This window comes from Aaosphaeria arxii (assembly GCF_010015735.1).
Source record: "Aaosphaeria arxii CBS 175.79 unplaced genomic scaffold BU24scaffold_6, whole genome shotgun sequence".
Taxonomy (NCBI): Eukaryota; Fungi; Ascomycota; class Dothideomycetes; order Pleosporales; genus Aaosphaeria; species Aaosphaeria arxii.
In genome coordinates, this window is record NW_022983479.1 from 1,630,136 (window position 1) to 1,652,010 (window position 21,875).

At 49.1% G+C, this 21,875-nt stretch overlaps 5 protein-coding genes across 5 annotated transcripts; all 5 read right to left on the bottom strand.

Annotated features, from left to right (window-relative positions):
- Positions 1-259: 259 nt before the first annotated feature.
- Positions 260-2,316, bottom strand: BU24DRAFT_452496 (HET-domain-containing protein; the record flags this gene model as incomplete). The annotated part of the gene is made up of 3 exons (XM_033531194.1): positions 2,170-2,316; positions 1,407-2,113; positions 260-1,342 (listed from the first exon to the last, which is right to left on the bottom strand). Exons 1-3 carry the CDS (start codon positions 2,225-2,227, stop codon positions 260-262), a joined length of 1,848 nt encoding a protein of 615 aa, XP_033381990.1. The 5' UTR covers positions 2,228-2,316.
- Positions 2,317-5,706: 3,390 nt separating this feature from the next.
- On the bottom strand, positions 5,707-6,980 carry BU24DRAFT_494086 (uncharacterized protein; the record flags this gene model as incomplete). The annotated part of the gene is made up of 3 exons (XM_033534014.1): positions 5,707-6,584; positions 6,644-6,913; positions 6,966-6,980. The coding sequence occupies 3 exons, from the start codon at positions 6,978-6,980 to the stop codon at positions 5,790-5,792; spliced, it is 1,080 nt and encodes a 359-aa protein (XP_033381991.1). The 3' UTR covers positions 5,707-5,789.
- Positions 6,981-8,643: 1,663 nt separating this feature from the next.
- Positions 8,644-8,913, bottom strand: BU24DRAFT_464412 (uncharacterized protein; the record flags this gene model as incomplete). The annotated part of the gene is made up of 2 exons (XM_033532202.1): positions 8,644-8,792; positions 8,850-8,913. 2 exons carry the CDS (start codon positions 8,911-8,913, stop codon positions 8,644-8,646), a joined length of 213 nt encoding a protein of 70 aa, XP_033381992.1.
- A 2,648-nt stretch (positions 8,914-11,561) lies between these two features.
- Positions 11,562-14,520, bottom strand: BU24DRAFT_242354 (uncharacterized protein). The gene is made up of 2 exons (XM_033522296.1): positions 12,737-14,520; positions 11,562-12,683 (listed from the first exon to the last, which is right to left on the bottom strand). Exons 1-2 carry the CDS (start codon positions 14,322-14,324, stop codon positions 11,755-11,757), a joined length of 2,517 nt encoding a protein of 838 aa, XP_033381993.1. The 5' UTR covers positions 14,325-14,520; the 3' UTR covers positions 11,562-11,754.
- An 827-nt stretch (positions 14,521-15,347) lies between these two features.
- BU24DRAFT_242334 (uncharacterized protein) lies at positions 15,348-16,431 on the bottom strand. Its single transcript, XM_033522295.1, has 3 exons — positions 16,207-16,431; positions 15,852-15,969; positions 15,348-15,776 (listed from the first exon to the last, which is right to left on the bottom strand). The coding sequence occupies exons 1-3, from the start codon at positions 16,346-16,348 to the stop codon at positions 15,617-15,619; spliced, it is 420 nt and encodes a 139-aa protein (XP_033381994.1). The 5' UTR covers positions 16,349-16,431; the 3' UTR covers positions 15,348-15,616.
- Between the last annotated feature and the right edge of the window lie 5,444 nt (positions 16,432-21,875).

Sequence of the window (21,875 nt, forward strand, 5' to 3'; positions counted from 1 at the left end):
TACCCGGATTGTGGTGGGTAATATCAAGGCCATCTAAACAACATCACAAGGAGGGTTTGAGTGAGAGCTACAAATGACTGTAGGGTTGACTGCTTTGTGTGTTTGTGAGTATACTGCTTGCGCTACATTGTGTCACTCTCCTGGAATAAACAGAGTGCTCCAACATGCCTGGGGGAACACAGCATGTTTGTAGATCGTGAAGGTACCTAGTGCTATGAAACTGTAGAGCTATCCTTTAGTGCACTCCGGCCTAGTCCTTTTATATAATAGTAACATCTCTTCTGAAACGCTTGAAGAAATCCATGACGAGCGCTTCCCTGCTCCTCTGATCTCTACGCTCCCAAAGCCCGGGTCCGTGATACTCGTTAACCACGAGATCGCTCCTGGTCCAGATGACTGCTATTCCTACGCGCTGGAAGCACTTCGTATCATCTGGTGATTTACTCAGCAGCAACCCTACTACTCTGAGTAGCTTCAGTCTGTCGTCGATGTTGGCGGCGAGGATGGCTAGGTCGAGGTAGTGTACCTGGAACAAATCAACCTGATCAACTGACATGTCCGACCGTATCACTGTCGTGGTCTTCTCGGGGGATTTGGGGCAGTAGAACGAAACTTCCTCGATGAAGGTGTCGAGTTCGGCGCCGCCAGCGAACTTGTGGTTGCGTATAAGTGGCATGCCTGGTCTTAGACCCGCCATGAGCTTGCTTGCAAAGCCGGTTTGGGTATTAAAGTTGGGGATTAGGGGGCAATCTAAGGTAAGGTGACCTCCTGATTTGACAATGCCTAGAGGATCGAGAGTTGCAGGTTGTACGGAGCACGAGTTGAGATGCATTAGGGAGACTGTCGGATCGAACCAGTTGTATGCAACTGAGCTTCGGACAGAAGCCCAGGACCAGCTTGGGGCAATGTAGGTCGAGGGCTCGAACATCGGACCGACGTTGTTGGCTTTCCATAGGAGACCGTTGAGAAGATCGGATCTCCAGAGGCCGGCGAGGTATGCATCTTGTGTCTTTCTGAGAATGGTCTTTGCGAGTCCTGAGAGGGCAGGGAGGCGGTCTGTGTTTCGTGTCAAGTGGAGGGAAGTGTAGTTCTGCACTATAGCCGTGCGCCACCACGCAAACGTAGTGCTGTCTGCCACCTCTGGTCTGGTGAGATTACACACTTCAAGGGAAGTGCAGTTCTTGACTTCGTTAGCTCCACCTGGGTTAATGTGTGTCTGCCTGTAGCTGCTGAGGTCGAGATCTGAGCCGCACTCGCATTGCACAGTGTTTCTACATTCCCAGATCATCTCGTGCTTCTCGTAATACAGCACTCGTGGAGACAGAAGGCGCTCTTGGAAAACCTGGTATGCATTAGATGGGAGGGAAAGAATACATAAGCAGACTTGTTGTGAAGACGTGACTTACCCAAGCACGCTTGATTAAAGGACCGGGCTCTGACAGATCTCGATGAATATCATTGCGGTAACAGAGCAGTTCACTCCCGTTTGTATGAACAGCCAATACGTTACTCGTATATTCTCTAACCTTTAGAAATCCTTCCGTATCGTCCTGAGCTGCAGCAGCAGCAATAGTCAATGTTGCATTAGCGTAGATGTCGCACATTTTGGCCGACTCTTCTGCCCAGTCATCCAGATCATCCTGGACGATGGCTAGGGAGTCAATCCAAATGAAGCGAATACCTAGTGAACGGGTGACGATTATTGCATCTTGGAATGTCCGGGGAATATCGGTCCACTCCATGCAGGTCATTCTCGCCGAAATGGAACTCTTTTCAGTCCGGTAGGTCTGGAATGTGCCCCAGCAGTGGCTTAATGCAACATAAGCTCTATCTTTAGTTTCATCTATCGACGCGAATTCCCGGAGGCGAGGATTGGTGTTCTGGTCCCCGACGTCGATGATGCGCTTAGGAAGCTTTCCTTCCGAAGGTGTTTCTGAGCAGATCTCATGATTCTTCAGACAGTTCTGGAGCCAGATATTCACCCTAGATAAACAATCTTGATTCGAACTGTCTTTAGCAACAAAGGGACGCGAATCAAACCATAAAAACCAAGGATCAATGGTAATTCCCGCTGTGATACTGATTGGAAGCATAGCATTGTTCTTGCCGTCTCCTGTAAAAGACATTTGTTAGCGTTGTAAAATCTCAATAAGAAGCCGAAAGCCTTACGCAGGTTTCCTCTGAAAATCTCGAGATTCCAAGCAGAGGTAGACATACTGTAATCCATGCTTTGACACTTCACTCTCAAACAGATTGGTCTTCCCCGTACCGAAACAGTACGAGATTGGTCGTTATCTTCAGTTCCTTTACAATATACGATAATAACAGACAGAAACTGCAACCAAAGTAACTGCATCTGCTAATATAGGCGAGGCGGCACTCATATCCGGAATTCATGTCTTGGTATGCTTTGCATGGAGCCTCCCAGGGTTCTGTATACTCGCTCGAATGAGACATATGTACCCTCTGGGCATTAAGGCTACTCGAGGCTTCGGATGTGCCTCTGTCAAGGATCGACTGAGCAGCAGGGATTTCGTTACTTTGGCACTGAGCTTCATTCCAAGATCTAGGTTGGTGATCTGACCCATGCCTTATCATCTGGTCGTTTCATGCCATGTCCCCGCGTGCAGGTACTGGAATGAGAGTTGAATCATGCACCGGCAAGCCGGATGAGGATTGATTGTGTTGTTGGGCCCCAGACCAAGATGAACCAGGATCTAAGTTGCTCTTGCTCCATTGAGTTCCACTTGGCCTCTCAAGATCATATCTTGCCAAATTCGTGGAATCAGTTGACAGTACATCAGGTCGTTGGTGTTCCTGCGTAAAAGCCGGCACCGTCCTATCATTCATATATGGCTCTGTCTGTTGCGAAGTGACTTCTGCTTGTCCCCTTTCTGCCTTCTTTCTACCTCCAAAGATAGATCGGAAGGAGGACATTTTGCTGTTCTTGGTTGTACCGTCCATCTTCTTTAGTGCTACCTCAGGCGCATCGGGTATGTCGAGCACGCTGACAGTGTGCAGATCGTCTTAGAGAGATTGGCGGCCTGAGGTTGAGCAAGCATGTTACCTATTAGTGCTAGATACTTTAAGCGAGGATGTATGTACCTTGCCAGGATGACTCGTGCATTCGCAGAATTACCAACGAACTAGGTACAAATATAATAATGACTGTATATCCGCCATGAGATTGAAGATAAGAGGAATGAACATGCAAAAAGAAAGAGAGTAGGCACGTACGTGCTGGCTGCAACCCAAACGCACCATTAGAAAGTACGGAAGGACACTGTAGCTGGTTTGAAAAGTAGTAATGATGACAAGATGTGGAGCACACAAAGTGCTATTGAATGCACTTAACGCACTGTAATAGTAGCCTGAATGTATTACAGCCTACTTACTGTAGGAGGGAAGAGAAGAATAGGAAGGGAGGAAAGTAAAGCAAGTTTGATATCGGCCTCTGTGGTCTCCAGTATCCCAGTCCAATATGCAATCATCTAGCTGTTTTCTTATTCGATTAATTACAAGCAGTGTACATGAGACTGTACAGTATAGGTGAAGTATGATGGATGAGACTGTTCGGGAGGTACATACAGCTAGAAAAGGCTGGGAAGGTTATCTCCCTAACGTCGCAGGCCTATCAGCAGTGATAAACATATGTGTTTCTTACTTAAGTACCTATATACCAACTACAGGTTGTGATTGTAATGCTATTTTGCAAGATGCAACTTTTAGAATGATGTATCCAGCAACTGTAGGAACAAGAGCAAAAAGACTACATAGGAGGCATTTGACTGCTCTGATTATTTATTACTTGAATGTATCAGCTGCTGTAGAATGCAATGGAGAAAAGCCAGCGTGCAGAACATGGTACCCATGTTTGATGTTTACATATCTTAGTTCATTTCCAACGTACTCCATAGCTTGAATGTAGCCCTGATCGGCTCCTAGATAGCAGTATAAATGAAACAGTATGTACACTGTGATAACAGGCCCTGAAGATAAGACAAAGATTCACAGGGAGGAAGTCCTGATCCCTCCTCTAATAGTAACTCGAGCGCGCTGCGTATTGTGAATAGAAAAAAAAGTGAAGAGAGTGTTATATTATATGAACCTGTATTGTTTTCATTTGCATTAACTTGACTATGGCTCTGTCTGCTTTACATGAGGCAGTGTCAAATAAGTAACATACACACTATCAAGAGAAAGGTGTAAAAAAAAAGAGACGAGCGGCAATTCACTTCCCTGAGCGCATCTCGAACGCCCTGCCTATCAGGAACCCCACCTACCAGGAAGTAAATGAACGAAATCAAGATTCAAAACATCAAGCAAAAAAAAGTGCAAAAAAAAGACTGGAACGAATGTTCCCAATAGTGAATCGAACCCACACCCTCTGGAAGAAGAAAGAAAGAAATGATTATACAAACCTTTGGTGACCCGACGTGTCTTCATATCCCGGCGCATTACCCAATGCGCCATGATTCCAGTGGCCCTGTTTTGTTAGTGATAGGTTTCAAAAGAAGATAGTATATATACAGCGAAAATGAGGTTGGCAATGTAGGTAAGTAAGTGAAGGAGTGAGTGAGGGCAGGTGCGACAGGCACCCGGGGGCCCACGCAAGTAGGCAGTACTAGGTAAAGGCAAGAGACGAGAACACGTCTTGTGAACAGCATGAGAGACGTCGTCTACTTGATAATGTACGGCGCGTTATGTTGGACACGGCACCTGTTCAGAGTCATTGCTTGGGGACTATCACGGAGCTTTACTGGACACAGCACGCACTCTAGATCGTTGCCAGGGCCGTACTGTGAAGCCGTACTGGATGCGCTATCTTGGACACAGCACAGCTTCAGGGTCCTTGCCAGGGTTGTACCATGAAGCTATGCTGAGCGCGTTATCTTGGACATAGCACACATTCACAGCCCTTGCCGCATCGATTCGTTCTCGAACTCGACCGATCGCAGAAAACATCGAGCAGCAGGGTCAACAACAGTCAGCTACGAAGCAGGGCGATGCAGGACTAACTTCCCAAGGAAGTCCCTCGTCTTAATCTCGACACACTCATCGTTCACGGTCACTATCCTGATATCCTTTTAGGCATCTTCTTCTGCTTTGCGAAGTCTCTCATTTCGACCTCGACACACCCATCGATTCCGATAGCTGACCTAACCTCTCTTCAGTCCTCCTCCCTCCCCTTGCTTGGGTTATATCGCAACGCCGTACAGGACACAGCATACCTTCAGGGACTTTGTCAAGGTTATGACATAAAGGTGTGCTGGAGGCACTATATTGGACACAGAACGCAATCGAAATTCATGCTTGGGTTATATCATGAAGTTGTACGAGTCACGGCACAGAGTTAGGGTTTCAACTTGGGTCATACTATAAAGTTGTCGGGGAGACGGCACCCAATCAGGGCTTTGGGCCTAGGTTATGTCAATGAGCTGTGCTGTACACGGCACGTACTTAAGGTCGTTGCTTGGGTTATCTCACGAAGCTGGGTTGGTACAATAGCGCACTGCAGTCTTGCCATGAGCAGGTATAATGTAATTCTGGAGCAGCTTAGATGACAGATCATGTATTGCCTCACACTGTTGAACACCAAGTTGGCAGGTATAGACAGGAAAGAGCACAAGTCGGTATGATAATTTGAATTTATGGCAGCACTGATACTAGCTGCAGGGCTATCTGATAGCCAGATGGATTCTTGATATGAATACAAAGGCTACCCCGGAAAAGCACGTCCATCAACACAAAAGGCCCAAGACCTGCCCAAGCACTCATCGTTGTCCAGATCAAGGTGCTACGCGCCATGCCGCACCAATGGCTGATGGATCTGGTATCCGCATATCTGATCGATCATTCCTGGGAATACCACAAGGATCAGGCATGAACTCGACCTTTACGTCCTTCCAGGCGTGGTCCTGCTTGATCAAGTTCCAAACATCGGCAGACGCCTCGATTGACCGAAATTCTAGACGCAGCTTCATGTTGGACTTGTACGCCCTCCATTCCATCTTCTCGATAGAAAGGACGCCCTTCCCCTTGCACTTCTCTGCGAGACGCAGCTCCTTGATATATTCGACTTCAGCCTTCGTTAAGAAGCGCAGAAGGCTGTCGTAGTCGAAATCCTCGCCATCCGTACTGACAACAGAACTTCGCTTGTAGGTGATCATGGGAGGGCTTCGGGCTGGAATCTCGAGGTGGAGAATCCGAGAATGCTTCTTGTATTCGGCATCCGTATCCAGAAGCTGGAGGAGTGGAGACAACTTGTAGTTGGTGTATTGCAAGTTGGGATTGCCGTAGAGTGACATCCACTCTGTCAAGGGAGCAAGTCCAAAACGTTCGACTAGGCCGGCGGCACCTTCATCGTTTGTGTAGACGATACGGGTACCATACATTGTCATGTTGTTGGTAGGTTGTTGGTACTCGAATCGTTCTATAGAGTACACACATCCCGTGTCGACCGACCTGAGTACATGTGCGTATGGCGGAAGGGTGGCCCAATTGGACACTATGACAGCTCGCGACGGCGATGACTGCGTCGGATATGGTAGGTACCGGAATACGGGATTGGTAGTAACGACATCCTAAAATCAGGTGATTAGACTTAATCATGGCATGGGTTTTTTTTCTGCGTTACCTTTACCATTGGTTGTGCCTTGGTTGCCGTGGTTTCCTCTGCCTGGGTCGGCACTGATGAAACCTCACCAGCTCCCACGGCACCTTTGCTTGGGGTAGTAATCGGCGTGGAACTATCGATGCGTGCAATTTCTTTGGGCGGCAGTGCCGGCGAAACATCGCTTCCTTCGTCAGGCTTTCCGGCCTGCTTGGGTTGGCTCTGCTTGGGTTGGCTCTGCTTGGTGGGAGTTGTCACCCACGGCATCGCACCGTGCAGGATGTTCTTGAACGGATCCGACTAAGACTTCTGTTAATTTAGGTACAATAGTAGAGTATGAACAAATACGTACTTGATTGACGCGCATTTTCCAGCAGTCTTGAGTTGGAGAAGTCGTGTTAGAGAAGTTGGAGGTAGTGGGGGTTGAGAGTGAGAGTAAATAGAAGAGGTTGGAAAGTTGGAGAGAGAGGCTGCCTAGTGTACCTAAATAGTACTCAAACATCTCTGCCTTTCACAATGACCAGGACGAATCAGAATGAAAGCAGTGAAACTTGGCAGCAGCTTTTGATTTGGAAATCACTTTTGCAATCACTTTCTCTGTCGGGTGGGGGAATTTATGACGGAAACACTGAAGCACACAGCGTTTGTTACAGAATGATGAATATTATGATGTAAGAAATTGATTTCTGTTCGAAGAAGAAGAAAAACAACTTGTTGTCTTTGCTGTCCAGTGTCAAACATTCGTTGGCATGCTATAGAAGAAACCGGATCTGATATGTATTACTGAGTCAAACTTATTCCCCTTCATTATTGAATACCCACTTTCCTTATTTCATGGTCGTCAAGTACCTTGATTTCTCTGTCTCCATCCGAAGACTCGCTCAAAATTTCATCACCCTCATCGTCTGCGTTCAACAGGGATGATTCCTGTTTTGTTGCTCTTTGAGGTACACCAACAACATGACCGTGTTACGTATCCTCTGCTTCCTCCAAAATGTTGTATGTCTTGTTGATGTTGCTGTTGGAGTCTTTGAGGTTGTTTTTGATATTGTGGTAGGTATTCCATCGTTATCGTCTTTGCTAACCGAAAATTGTTGTACCAGGAAAATCCTGATGGCGGTCTGGTAATGTCTTTAAGCCGGGGCTCTTCGAGATAGGGCTGGAAGAAGTGCATCTGAAGGTGATGCACTATACCGAGCTGATTGGGCTCATTGTTGTCTTTGCCTGCAGCTTCGACTCCATAAAGGAGGGGGCAGAAATCCAGGTGCGGCGAGGATGACAAGCTAAGAGTAGTTTTGTAGGATCCATTTTAGCCCATGGAGAAGATTAGAGAGCAGCTCTGGAAAGTCTCTGGTCACAAGAACGTCATGCTCGATCGTGGACCAGTAATACAGGAGTCCAGTGAGGAAGATTCTCCGCAGATTCGCGGCGTTATGACGCCGCGTCATTGACTGGACTCTTAGAACAGAGTCTTTTTGCGAAGTGGCCGGTTAGATATCGTGATCCAAAGATGATGAAGTGCGGCAGCTAGAGATAGAACTGTAGACTCACCCAGAACACAGACCATGGCCCGAGGTGGTCATAACCTTTTTACAGACATTATCTTGTCTGTGTCCGGTGTCGAGACGTCCAGATACTGTCTATGGTGACTCCGGGGTTGCTGAAGACGCATCATCGCGAGCTCTCTCCGCATCACGAGCTCTCTGAGCATCGTCGCGAGCTCTCTCAGCGTTATCATCAGCTCTGTCGCCACCACCCAACATCAGAGTAGCGAATTCGAACAGAGTTGTACCCCGGAGTCACCTTGGTTAGCTCATGATTGAGCTATTTCCTCAGAGCACACACAGCCCTAAGGGTTATCCGCTTTCGAACCCAGCACAAGGGATACGATTAAACAATCGAGAATGCTTACCCATGTGGAGTCTGTGACGCTATGTTCTGTTCACAACAATATTGTGAGCGTTGCTGGAACATCGCTCATTGCGAATCTGCCAACTTCTCTGCTCAATGAGCAGAGTATCAACGCAGCACTAAAGGGAATTTGCCTGGGAGGTTAGGCGCAGAATGATATGATCGGTACGGTTGAACAGAACGTGTCCACCGCGAAGTGCGAAGAAGACCTCGCGAGGCCGGGGGATCTTGAGCGAAACTTTCACTTCTTCGATCTCAAACTTGACCCCTGTGGTTTACATTAGCAGCCTTCAAAATCAACTCAAGAACAATCAAGAAAACAAACCTAAGGGGTGTCTCTGGCACAGGAGTCTCTGCTCCTCGTAAGCCGCCGCCAGAACATTGCCCATAGGGCCCAGTTCTTTGACGGCTCAATGAGCAGAGAACAAACACAGCCCTGAACATTATAAATTAGCCTTTGAACTCAAGTCAGGAGAAATGATGTAACACTCGAAGGTACATACCCATGAGGAGTCTGTGATGCTATGTCATCACTCATGACGAGTGTTGCGAGAGGGCCGCCCATTGGGCCCTCTCAAAGAAACTTTGATTGCTCTATAAGAAACAGGCAGTTAGTAATAGGAAAGACTCATGGGGGGAAAACGTGCATTCGGGATTTGAACTTACCACAAGGAGCAATCCCGCATGTTACCGCGTTGGAAGTACTTTTTTTGGCCCAGCGAACCGGGCCAAGAGAGAGTAGAAATTTTTATGAAGACGAAAGTCTTCATAGGTAGAGGGTAAGGGTGGGTAGTGGAGGAGAAAACAAGAAGAAGGCAGAGAGCCGGGAGAAGGGTTTTGATGTACCCCAGAATCAGCGCACAGGCGCCTTCTTCGAACATAACTTTACTTAGGGCAAGGAAAAGGCGCTAAGACTAACATGTTGCTCTGTAAAATTAGGATTGCGGTGTACCTGCAGTACTGTAGGGGTCACTTTTCCTTCACTTGAGGTATTTGTGACGTATTTCCTAGCCAGCATATACAGAAGCAGCTTTGTGATAGGAGGGTTAGAGATCGAGACTGAGACTAGTAGTGGCAATTTGGTAATGAGTTTGATATCACGAGGCCTTCTGACCGTGCTCTTGTGACAGCTTCTCATTCACTTTTCGGCGTAAAGCTGCAATTCAATCTTAGAGTGGCAATACCTTGACTCATTGCCCTTATTCCCCCACGATCATACAGTCACGTTTTATCCCTACAAGACACGAAACCAAGCTCAACAGATTCCTCCAGGTTTAGCGGTGGGAGATATCTGATTTACCTGTGCCCCAGTATTCACTTCGGAGGCACCAGCCACGCTCTACCACCCCCACCTGTCCCAGCAGGATACCCCCACTCGTCCTAAACGGTTCATTCGGATCAGTTACCCATTTAGAATAATCTGGGGCCCCCAGTGATTACCGCAATTTGATCTGGCGGTCGATCCAGCTCAGTCATGGCAGGGGTTCGCCATCGCGGAGGTCAGGCAGATACACTTTGCACGGGACTGTACTCAAAGGAACGACGAGAGGGCTCTAGTAATTATAAACAGTTGATTCTAGTCTAATTGAACGCTCTCGAGAAGTTAGGAACATCTTGTAGACATTGCAATGTAAGTCACTGATTCATAATTCAAATTCGATTCAGTATTGTATCGAGGATGTAAATGACCATGGCACGTAAGACACCCTTGTCCGACTTCTTCCCCAACAACCAGAGGCAGGCTTTGAATCACGATACAAAAGAAATCTCCTCGAATAATCGTCTCGGACCAACAGGAGCCTCCAGCTGACACCGCGATACCAAGGTCATCGTGACTCAAGGTAGGCAAATCACAAACATGCCAGACAGCACGGCACACACGCAGAGACAGCGAGCCAACCAGTATTTTACAAAGGCATCACGATGCTCCTTCTCATGCTACTTTGCCAACTTACCTCGAAAGTCTCCACTGAACAATCACGAGCCCCCTCCAGCAACTGACCCAATGGAGGGTTGTCCCCGAACATCGACACTGATATAGCATAGAATGACGATACAAACATGTTACGCCGGGAGACGGTACCTTGTCTATTTTCTTTGTCGACAGCCAACTACTAGTAGCATGTCTTTGTCTGCCAGACAAATTTCCTCCCCCTCCATCCTCGAGTTTCCCTGCGCCCCGTCGAATAAATCAGGTCTCCTTAAGCAAACGCCGTAATCGAGTCTTCGTTGCCCAGTCTCCATGTCGGTACAAGGATCAGATGTAGGGTATAAATGCATCGTGGAAGTGTATTATACTTGGCTATACATAGTAATTACAACACTGGCTGGCACGGTGTAAATGACTGAACGTGCATATACAAGACTTTGAAAATCACAAGATATAACAGACAGGTTATGGCTCAGGCAATGTGCAGTAATGGTATGAAGTGTATTTATTCTGCTCTACACGGTCCTCCCCTCCAACTTTCTTAGTCAGACAGTCAGGAGGGAAGAGGAGGCGAGTGAGACAAGGGGTAGTTGATAAACTTTACAATTGATCCAATCCGGTGTGCTACTCGCAGAACCTGGCTTTCGCTTCTACATCTAATCTTTCTCTCTCTGTCCCTCTTCCACTTTCTACTTTACTTTGCCCACTGTAGTTGTAATTATCTTCCGAGTCTCTCTCCCTTTTGTCTCTCCTCTATGCGCGCACCATGGATGTAACTGTGTAAACATCTCTCCCAGCAAGAATAAGTCGACAACAGTTCGACGAAAAGGCACAAGAAGCGAACGGCGAAGGAAGATGATGTGGCTTGTTGGCGTCGTCAATCCCTCCAGTCGCACCAAATCGTCCAGCGACATTACTTTTTACACACAATGCCACAGTTGGATAGTAATAATGATTTTCTCGTTTCTCTTCGATTGGTTCTCTCGGAACTTGGTATAATAGGTAAATGGGGCGTCATCGTCGTTCCGCTGAGCGGCAGTGCTGGTAATAATAAAAAGGACGGAAAGTAACAGTACTTGGACTCGTTACTTGAACCGATTAAAACGCCTTAAAATGCTTGGTGTAAACGAAAGAAAGAAGGTATAGTTTATAGACAAGCAACATAGTTGCGTCTGGTTGATGGCGCATCATTGTAGTGTAGGTCTCGAAGGTGCACGTGAGCATCTTGTCGAGATAAGCTCTCGGCACTATTCGTAGCAATTCGAATCGAATTACAGCAAAGACAGTATGCACATGTTCTCTATGCACTCTTCCCAGCCTCGTACACTTTGCCGGAGAATTCATCAGGGCTGAGTTTGATGTCTTTCGAGTTGAGGTTGCGAATTACGTCCTCAACACCTCCCTGGTAGAGTCGAACCTCGAGAATGCCGAGAACAGCAACGGCAACCCTCGGCGGGATTTTGTCGCCCTCGATAGCATAGAGATCCATAACACGCGCGGCGTGTTCTATGTCGAGACGATCGCAGAACAGGCTGGAAAACATTGGATAAAGGTAGTTGTGAGGCTCGACGCGTAGCTCAGCTAGGTGTTTGGCAAGTGAGGGAGCTTTCTTGTAAAGTGCAGAGAGGGTAGCATCGTATGCAGCTGTGATACCATTATGATCGTTGAGGAGTAACGACAGCGGCATCGGCCTGTTTAGGAGATTTCCAAGGCAGATGAATGTATCCGCAGGCGACATGTTCAAGAGGAACAGACCTGCAATGTAGTGCACACCAGCAAGAGTGTCGACATCCGGGCGGTAAGACATGTAGGCGAGGCAGACATTAACAAGCTCCTTGTGTAATGGTTGTTCTTCTCCTGCTGGGGACGTAGGGGCGAACATCTTTAGGTCCGGGAACACAAGCCTGGTATTGTCGACGACGACAGGTGCACGCCCCTCAAAGGCATTATCACCCAAGGCCCTGAGTTCTGCATGCGCCTTTTCAAGCGCGACCCTGAAAGTTGTCTCTGATATGCCGAGCTCATTGCCAATCGCTTTCTTCCATACAGCTCCACGGTACTTAGGGGGAATCCCGTTCCACCAAAGCTTTCGGTACTGGGCCTTGCCATCTTTGGATGCCGTCTCGGTCTCCCACTTAGGTAGGAGATTTTCCCAAACCTCTGCTTTCTTACGCTCTGCAGTCTCTCGAGCCAATTTCTCTCCCTCATCCTTTTGAGCCGCGAGGCGCACTATTCACAGTCAGAAAATTTGCGTTTGTCAATTATGGCATGTAGTCACTTACCAGCTTGTTCGATCCGCTCGTGCATTTTCTGATATTCCTTGAGGTGCTTCTTCTCCTCCTTCGGGTCCTTGGGAGGCAGCCAGGAGGGTCGAGTCCGAGAGAGATATTTTTGTTTCTCTGCTGAAGGCTGGAATGGATCGATTAGAGGATCGGATTTGCGCACGGGCGGGAGGATAGCTGCAGCTTTGGGAGTATTGACGGAAGCAGAGCGTGTCAGACTGGGTTTCTGGCGTTGGATCTCCTGGTGTCGCTCTAGCTCGGTTTCATACTCCTCCAGCGCTTCAGTAAGCTTCCTGCCATCGGCATCGAGAGTGTTGTAAGTATCCTCCCACACCTGTGTCCGCTGTCGTTGCAATTGCTGAGGAGGGAGGTTCTCGCTGACGGTAGAAATTGGTGATGGCGACTGCGACGATCGCCTCGGGGATATCCCAGGGGAAGCTGTGAACGAGGTGGGGCTTCCTCGCTTCGATGAAGGCCGACTACTCGCAATACTAGCAGAGGATTGTGGAGGGCTGTTGCTCGCAGACGGGGCTGGTGAGCGTTCCTGGGTTGGCCTCGGGGAGATGGGAACACCCCAGAGATAGGCATCGTCTGGCAGGTCGTCATCCCCGTCGTCGTCACATTCTGCCTCCAGCTCCTTAATGGTCTTCCTAGCACTGTGCTGCCATGACTGCCTCCTTGGATTGAAAGTGGACGATGGGGATACATCGAGGTTGCGTGAGCTCCTACGAGAAGAGAGTGTTCGGGGTGCAGCAGAGGATGCATGAGAGTTGGAGGGGGATGGAGACCTTGACCGCGACTTCCGCACGGGGATCGAGAGGCTTGTTAACGAAGGGGCCGAGGGCGAGGTGAATCCTCTCCGCATGTGCTGGCCCGGAGCACCCGGCTGAGGAAGTTGTGGGCGATTGGCAACATTGGGTTGTGCCTTGAGGTTTGGGTATCGAGGCTTCGAGACCGCAGTCAGGTCACGGAACGAAGAGGAGGAATGGACATGCGGGAGCCCCCGAGCGCCGGGAAGTGACGATTGATTGTTGTTGGCTTCATACAGGATGCGATTAGAAGACGATACTGGCATTGGGAAGGTATTGGGTCCTGAAGCACCTTGTAAATCGTCTAGGTTGATCTCCTCAAAATGTGACAGATCAGTGGGGCCCATGATGTCTGAGAGGGTCGAGGAGCGAACGGATGACGACTTGGACGACTTGGAGTTTGTGAGGTCCGGCGGCGAGCCTGGGGGGCCACCCAGTGCCATGCTGGAGGCATCATTGTAGCTGACGGTAGCCATGAGAGGTCGCGGAGGTTTCCTTAAGCTCGAAGGAGGGAGTTGGGAGTGGGAATGGAGACTGCGGCGGGAGGAGAGTCGACTCGGGGGTGCCTTGATACGGCGGGACTCGCACTGGGGAGCTGGGGAGCTCAGTGAGCGAACGTATTCATGCTCTGATATTATGTAAAGGGCAGTTTTGTGTTGAAGATAGTCGCAGTCGAGGTGGGAGGAAGAGTATTCTAAGTGCTGGTGTTCGTGCTCGTGCTCGTCGTCGTCTGGCCCGGATCGCAAGTGTTGCTGTCGCACGAAGAGCGTTGTGGGCATGTCGACTTAGAGATGTCGAGGGCGGGTCTTGCTGTGTTAATTTCGGGAGAGGACGCTAAGCCCCTGATCTGTAGGTACAACAACCAGCAAAGACTCGAGGAGCAGGGCCAACCCGGGGCCGTTGCTAACACCCCTGGTGAGCGTACACAGTAGTGTATGTGTGTGTGCGTGTGCGTATGCGTGTGTGCCGGTCTGTACCTTATGTATAATTTAACGTTCTGGTTCTCCAGTATGCCTGGCGTCCCTGTCAAAAGAACGGGACAGGCGGAAGGCACAGATGCGGCTCTCGAAAGTGAATTGCAATATGGGTATTTCTTTGTTCCTTAGGGATCTGGCTGGGGAAGTAGGAGGGAAAGTGGGAAGAGAGGGGGGACAAAGGAGCAATTGAGGAATCAGACACAGTACATGCAACAGCCAAGGGACCAGCAAGTGTAAGTATGACTATGGACGACAGCTCTTGTTGACTTTTTTAGTGCAGAAGACTGCTTCCGGCGGTGCCCTTGCGGACTTCTTGAAGAGAAAGCCTCAGGAAGGTGCCGCAAGCGTCTCGAGAAGCTGGACTGGCCGCCCTCGTTGGAGAGTGGACGAATGTGAAACCGGACGGCTGGGGATAAGGGAGGGGGAAGGGGAAAGAAGGGGGGAGGCGCGTGGCTGGTAGCTTGTTCCTTTGCGATACAATAACGGTGCGACTTTCCCGCCCCCCGTACCCAACCAAAGTACTTGTAATAATACCGTAGCTCTGAGCTGTCCCTCATGATGGTTCTCCTCGTTCATTCCTTGACATCACGAACATGCCTATCGAGGTAGCTCCAAGGAAATATGCTGACGGACAGGACAGGCCTACCAAGCAAGAACAGTTGGCGATGGATCGAGTATTGTCAATATTCCCAAATCATTGCAAGATCGCCGGCTCGGTCAGCTTAACCGCCCAATAATCATCTTTCGTCCCATCGGTTGAGCTATCTACCTAAGATAATTCCAAGCTAATCAATCAATCAATCGAGTGAACTGGCAGGAAAACTGGGTGATTTTCTGCAGCTCATCTCGATCACCGGCTAGGTGTGCCATGATCTATCCATCCCACTCCAGCTCGAGTCCAAGTCCAAGTCCAAGTCCAAGTCCAAGTCCCTCCGAGGCAGGTTTGTGTTCCTGCAAGATGATTACACCCTCCCAGCCTCCCCTTACCACTTTCAAGTTACCACCGCCAGGTCCACCACCCTCCTCCTCCGTCATTGCCGGGTCAAGTTTTTGTAGAACTTGCACGTTTTCCATACAGGTACTAGAGCGACCATTTAACCAGTACGATGCCAAGTGATGGCGTCCTCGAGCATGCACCTTTCAGTGTTGGCTGGTGGGCGGACAGCCGCCAACGACTGGGCCAGCCACGCTAATAGGACACGGTGCTGTGTCTGTCTCCGCTGAAACACAGCGTTGAAAGCCCTAAAGGCCAGCCTATCCCCACCCTCCGTCAGCTTCCCGCAGCCCGTGAACCTGTTTTTTGATACAAGGCCAATCAGCCACACTTACCACTGAATTTGCTTCCGCGTTATGAGACTTCGGAGCCTCTCCACGTTTTGGGACGCCTTGTTGCGACTTCGTCGCTGTAGCATCACGCACGCCAGTGCAACTATCCCTTCTACCGTCTCTGCGTGCCGGGCCTCATAGTCAGAAAAATTCTTCCACAATAATTACGTCCTTGTCCTTGTATTTGCGAAATTCAAAATACAAGTGGGCCAGCAAGTCGTGCAGTTCGTTCCCATCGAGATGGCCTAACGATACGAGTAGGCCCAGACCATGGCTGGATCGACAATGCAGTGCAGATGCTGATGCGCTTTCCGATTCGAACGGCTCTCACACTATCCGGTACGGGGAATTGACTTACTGATAAGGAGTCGACAATGCGTTGGCCTAACCTTGCTCAGATTCCGATTGTACTCAAAGCATCTCACCGCCGCTTCGTGAAAGCTCTGATACAGGTTTGCAAGTACTGTTGGCACCGTGTTCAACGACGTGTCGATGAACATTGCCTTGAATTGGATCTTGAATGCACTGTTCGAATCAGTCTCGCCGTCTTAATTTCCGGTTCCGAGTGCAGAAATTAAATCATCTTGACAAATCGAAAATGAGAACAAAAGCAAAACACACTCACTTCAGCGCCTTCCTATGCAGAGATTGGCCTGGGACTTTCGCCAGTTCGACTGTCAAGGAATCCGACGTTCCTGCATACTGTCAGGCCATTATTCTGATCGTGTTGATGAAAACAGTTTCAGACTGCTACACGGACTTACTTGTTTGGCCTTGCCGAGGCCCATTTTTGCTCACCTCCAGACTCCGCATGTCGATGAGCACCCCACAATAGGGAAAGTACTCTTCCGAGTCAATTCGAGGAATTTTGAGTCCACTATTAGTAGACATATCGAAGTTTGCCGACGATTTGGAAGCCCTGACGGAGATGCCATAGTCGGCATTGCCCTCGTGCATGATCTTCATGAATCGAGTTGCATGTTCAACATTGATTGTGATCAAACAAAAATCATCGAGTAAACGGAGCAGTAGCGAGTCCGGCTCGAGGACAAACCCCAGGCACTCTCGTTCGAACTCGGCATAGAAGAAGTTGCATAATATGCTAGATAGCACCGAGCCCTGAGGAATTCCCGTCCTTTGTCGGTAAAACCTCTTCCCGATCTGAACGACGTTGCGTTCGACATGCTCGCGCAGGAGCTGCATCAGATCATCCTTCGCCTCAAATTGTTGCATAGCTGTATCGACAAAGACGGTATTTGCTTTGGTACCTACAAACGTATCCCGCACAAGGCGTTCGAATGGTATCGTACGAGCTGCAGGCTCGCCATGTGAAATGTACTTCTTCCGTGGGAAGGGATCTACGTGCTGTGCGTCGAGACGTTGCAATCGCTCGACAGGACTTACCTCCACATGCTTACTATTACGATAAACTTCAGCAGACATGAGGCTTTCCATCATGCTGAGCAGCCTTTTATGCGGAATTGTATCGAAACATGACTGTACGTCTGTTTTGGCAAAGTATAGTGTGCTGTTACCTAGTCCTCGCTGCTCCAGTGATTTACGGAAAGCAGTCAGTTTAGGAAGCATGTCACCAACAGAAAACAGAGATGACCCAAACCTTGTGGGTTGCATCGCCTAAAGACGTCAGCACCGTTGATGTGCTCCATATCCGCTTACAATGCACTTACCTTCTCGTAACTTATGGCATTGTAAACTGGAGCTAGAGATGTGTTGATACTTCGACCTAATATGACAGATCCATTTCGCACAATCTGCTGCTTCCTTCGGAGATTCATTATTGGTCGAGCACCAGTAGCTTTGGGCAATAAGCGCATCTTGCTATACCCTAAAGTTCTTATAGAAAACATTCGCGTAGCGTGCTCTGGTGGCATCTCGTCGAACATCCTAAGCCGCAATTCTGATAGAGTTGGTTTAGTGAGCATTCGCCATACATCGTGTCGGAAGTAGAATAGACGGTTCTTATGAGCGTTGGACTCTGTCGCGTGGAAATTGGTACGTATCAAGGGTATCAAGAAGGAATCGAAAACCCAGTACACTAGTTCGTAGAGAATCTCTTGACGCTTCTCGAAGTCAGTCTTGGCCATCTTTGCGTTTGGTTCCTGACCAGGTAATCGGAGCCAGGCTAAATTCGATATCTGCATCCTAGTAAACATAGATTGCGCCAGGATGTTGGGACTGCGCCTTACCTGGAGTTTCTGGGTAACATGGTGCAGGGTAAAGCTCTCAAACCTTCGAAGATAGATAAACTGATCTACCCAGTACATAATAATGCGCTTGTTGTGTTCATTGCCCCAGAACTTGCTCGGGATCACTTTAGCTATTACAGCTCGACAAAATGCCGACACATGAGCTGTGGGACATGCCATATCTGTAAAACAGGTTTGCTGCACTGTACGTGTATTGGAATTGTGACCCTCATTTCCCTTATCGGTCTGTGCTGATTCTGAATTGGCAACTCCCACGTTCGGCTGAAGTGGATTTTTCCTCCAGTCCGGCTTAGCGGATATATGTACACCCTGTGTACCGTCAGTAAGGAGCCAATCAAATAAATAATATGCTCTCACCTCGATGGGACAGTAATGGCGGAGCAGTTCCATGTAGGAGCATCGATGGTGCAAAGTACGGAGCTTCTGCACGAGAATAAGTGCATCACCCCTGAGTCTCCTTGGAACCTTGCATTTGGCAATATTGAGCTGTTCCTCTACATCTTCCTGTTCGGGAAACTGTTGTCTCAATGAGTCGCTGATTTCTTTCTCCCGGAGTGTGTAGTCCTTGAAAGCCATAGCAGTTTCCCGCGGGTCGACTTTCGAGGTGAAAACATTGTGCAACCCAAACTGTGAAGGGAAGATGTATCGCATAATATGTGTTGTCTGTTCCAGACACTGCCGATCTGGGAAACGATTGAGAACATCTATCTCAGGTAAGTACTGCTTGGTTGCCATTTCAGTCTGGAAACCTACGGATGTGCCTCATTCCAAAGCGGATGCCCCCTTTGGCATTCAAAGCTGCTCGTGCGTACATCATTCGACTGCGCACAAAGGTGATTGACCCTGGCGTTTGACGTTTCGTCGTTGGTGCGCTGCACTTAATGTCATCCAGGGTAGCGTCTGCTTTGACATCTGATATTGGAAAGCCTTTCATTGTGAGCACAATCTACTACTTCCTCAGGAAACTGCTACAACATACCACTCAACTGGAAGTAATTGCCTAATTTCTCATCTATTGGTGAGAAGACAGCACAGTCAAGAAGTAAGTCCATGATGATGCGATCTCCGCCTGTTCCAAGGAGAGAACATAATCGACACCATAGTGGACCTTTCAAGGTACGAACGTAAGAATTGGGGTGTTCGGCAGTAATTCCAGGAATGCACTGGGCGGCACATTGCCTATTCCCATGTTGCCCATGGAAGTTGCCTCGTTTGAAGCCATGGCAAAGCAGGTGAGGTGGTCGCCGAGTAGCAGCTCTTTTGAACAAAAGCCAAATGACGAAGTCAACTGTCTATCAAAATAATTAGCCATCGATCCCTCAGATTGTTAGTTTGCTAGATGTGACTAGTGATGTAGACGATTTGCTCCATACGATGTACGATATCAATTGTGAAAACATCGACATACCTCTGTCTGTAGAAAGGCACCTGACTTCAATGTACCTCCAGATGCACACTCAGGCAATTGCTGCGAGAATGCCACAATGTCTTTATTTCTTGTTTCGGCCGTGTCTTCACCTGACGGCACTGTCCGGGGTAAAATACCGACCAAAGTCGAGTCAAGTAGTTTACCAAGTTCACGATCGAGCTCGTCTGCAGTACCGGTCGACTCTGCATTTGGAGTAGCAAGTGGGAGCCCTAATTGGCCCAATCTACGTCGACGATTCTTGGAATGGTCAGGCAGCCGTGAGAGTAGATAGTGGCGCAAAGAGAGAACGTCCGGATAGACACGCCGCAGTACGGGATGGTCGATAGTAGCATGTGTGGCAGGGGCGGATTGGTCAGACGCGTCTCTGGGTTTCTTGCCGGGTCTGCCTTGAACAGAGGCGTCGCCGTTCCTCTTCATGGTAGTTGCATTATTAGATTTGAGACACAAAAGAGTTACAATTGATGTTGGAGGCAGGGCAAACGTATTCAGCAGCGAAGGTGAGCCTAGTGTGTCGAATGGTAGTCGAGGGCGGGTGGGTACCTCGTAGGATAGAACGAGTATGGCCGTTTGTTGTTGCTCTACAACAATTACAATTACCTGGTAATAGTGAATAGGACGAGTAGTGTCGTGTTCCTGGAGTGAGTGATGGTGGTGGAACTTCTCAAAGTGGAAAGGGGCACAAACAAGGATCCCACTAGACCTGATCGGCCGGCCAGTGTTTGCTCCTGGAGGCCGTCACCGTCACCGTCACACTATTCACACTATTCAACACTACTTGCAGATAGCTATCATCAAAACACTAACGATTCTCAACTCCTCCCATGTCTATGTACAGAATTAGTGCATACAGAAATAGTCGCTTCCCACTTCCACGACCCTTACAACCCTGTTAGTCTACAGAACAGAGTGTCATCCTGCACTCCGAACGTTGGGACATTGAAGAGAAACTGGGGTTTGCTAGTCAAAGACACCAACAAACGAACTGGATAGGGGTTCGTTTGACCTGTCGAGTTGGTCCCCCGTCTGTTCGATATTAAGACTCGAATCGAGTTGTCTCCTTGCCACAACGATAATTACTACCAACGATCATCACATCTACCTAGAAGGCACTCGGTGAGCTGAGCGGTCGAGTTCGGGAAGGCTAGCCAGTAGATTCACGCTAGGATGGCCATGGTTTGGTAGGCATGGTAGGTTCAATTGGGTGTGTTCGGGAGCGGGAAGACGGCTGACCAGCCTTGTGAACGGGAATTGTGTGGTGTTGGTATGGGTGTAGATAGATGGTGTAAATGTGGTGGAGGTATCTGCCTGCCTATCTACAGTAGGTGTTGCAGGGCCAATATATTCCGTAGCCAGCGCCGGCCATTCTAGCCATACACTTGGGTGGCTTGCGAAGTAGCCCTACACTGCCAGTGAACAATAACAACAACAACACAACAGAATCACGTCTAAGCCTGAAGTAAAGAGTGTTCCCCCTTAACCTATCTGTTGTGCCTACTCCGGTACAAGCACAACATCCGGTTCCTGCGTGTGGTGTTCCCCCCTGTGGCACCAGAAGAAACTCAACCTCATTTCACGATAGACGTATAGGTGGAGGACCTTCTGGAAGTCCCCATTCACCCCTGAACGAGTATCGAGATACCTAGATACAACCCCAGTATCTAGGTGAGTGGTGCAGTGGGCCAATCATCCAAAGTGGCCCTGTCCTCGGCACACCGTAAGTAAACGGTCGCTCGCCGGAGACAAGACAAGTGACAGAGCGAGAGGGAGTCTTGGCTTTCGAGACGACAATCACCAAAGTCACCCTCAGTCTCGTTCACCTCTCCCGCGCGGATCGACAACACCGCAACCACCGCGATCACAATTACAACCTTCAACCACATCTGCGGGCGTTGTCCAACTCACCCTCACTTTCCTCTCGCCTCTCTCCCTCCTGCATCACCAAAACACGCCATATCTCGTCTGCCCGCTTCGACCTCCTACCGACTGGTCGTCCGTACCCCTCGACCCGCGCGCACCTCCTCCTCCCCCGTCCTCTCTCCATCTTGCCCGCGGCGCGACGTAGTTCAGCCTGAAACAGAGGGTGTCCTGGGTTTTCCCACCTAGCCCACCACCCGACTCTTCTCCTTTCATTGGCCCGTCCTCTGATAGATTGAGCGTACCACTCCGTGACCGTGGATTGCTGTTCCTCTGCCACCCTTGCCGTCTCCATTTGAGAGGAGAGTGAAAGAGAGTGCCTGAGCTTTCAGAGGCCCCTCTTCACCGCCACAGACTGATTGGTCTAGCTCCCTCTCTCCTCTATCATCCTACCTTGATTCGCGCCGACTCTCCTAACTTTTTGGTAATTTGGGCCATGGTGCCCTAGGCGCGACA

What these genes read in the sequence shown, in the direction of transcription:
- BU24DRAFT_242334 (XM_033522295.1), bottom strand. Translation starts at nt 16,348, where the DNA reads ATGTTCATCGACACGTCGTTGAACACGGTGCCAACAGTACTTGCAAAC. An exon ending in GCATTGTCGACTCCTTATCA is followed by an intron (nt 15,970 to 16,206) that starts GTAAGTCAATTC and finishes CCCGGCACGCAG; the next exon opens with AGACGGTAGAAGGGATAGTT. An exon ending in ACGCGGAAGCAAATTCAGTG is followed by an intron (nt 15,777 to 15,851) that starts GTAAGTGTGGCT and finishes GGGTGGGGATAG; the next exon opens with GCTGGCCTTTAGGGCTTTCA.
- BU24DRAFT_242354 (XM_033522296.1), bottom strand. Translation starts at nt 14,324, where the DNA reads ATGCCCACAACGCTCTTCGTGCGACAGCAACACTTGCGATCCGGGCCA. An exon ending in CGAGCGGATCGAACAAGCTG is followed by an intron (nt 12,684 to 12,736) that starts GTAAGTGACTAC and finishes GACTGTGAATAG; the next exon opens with TGCGCCTCGCGGCTCAAAAG.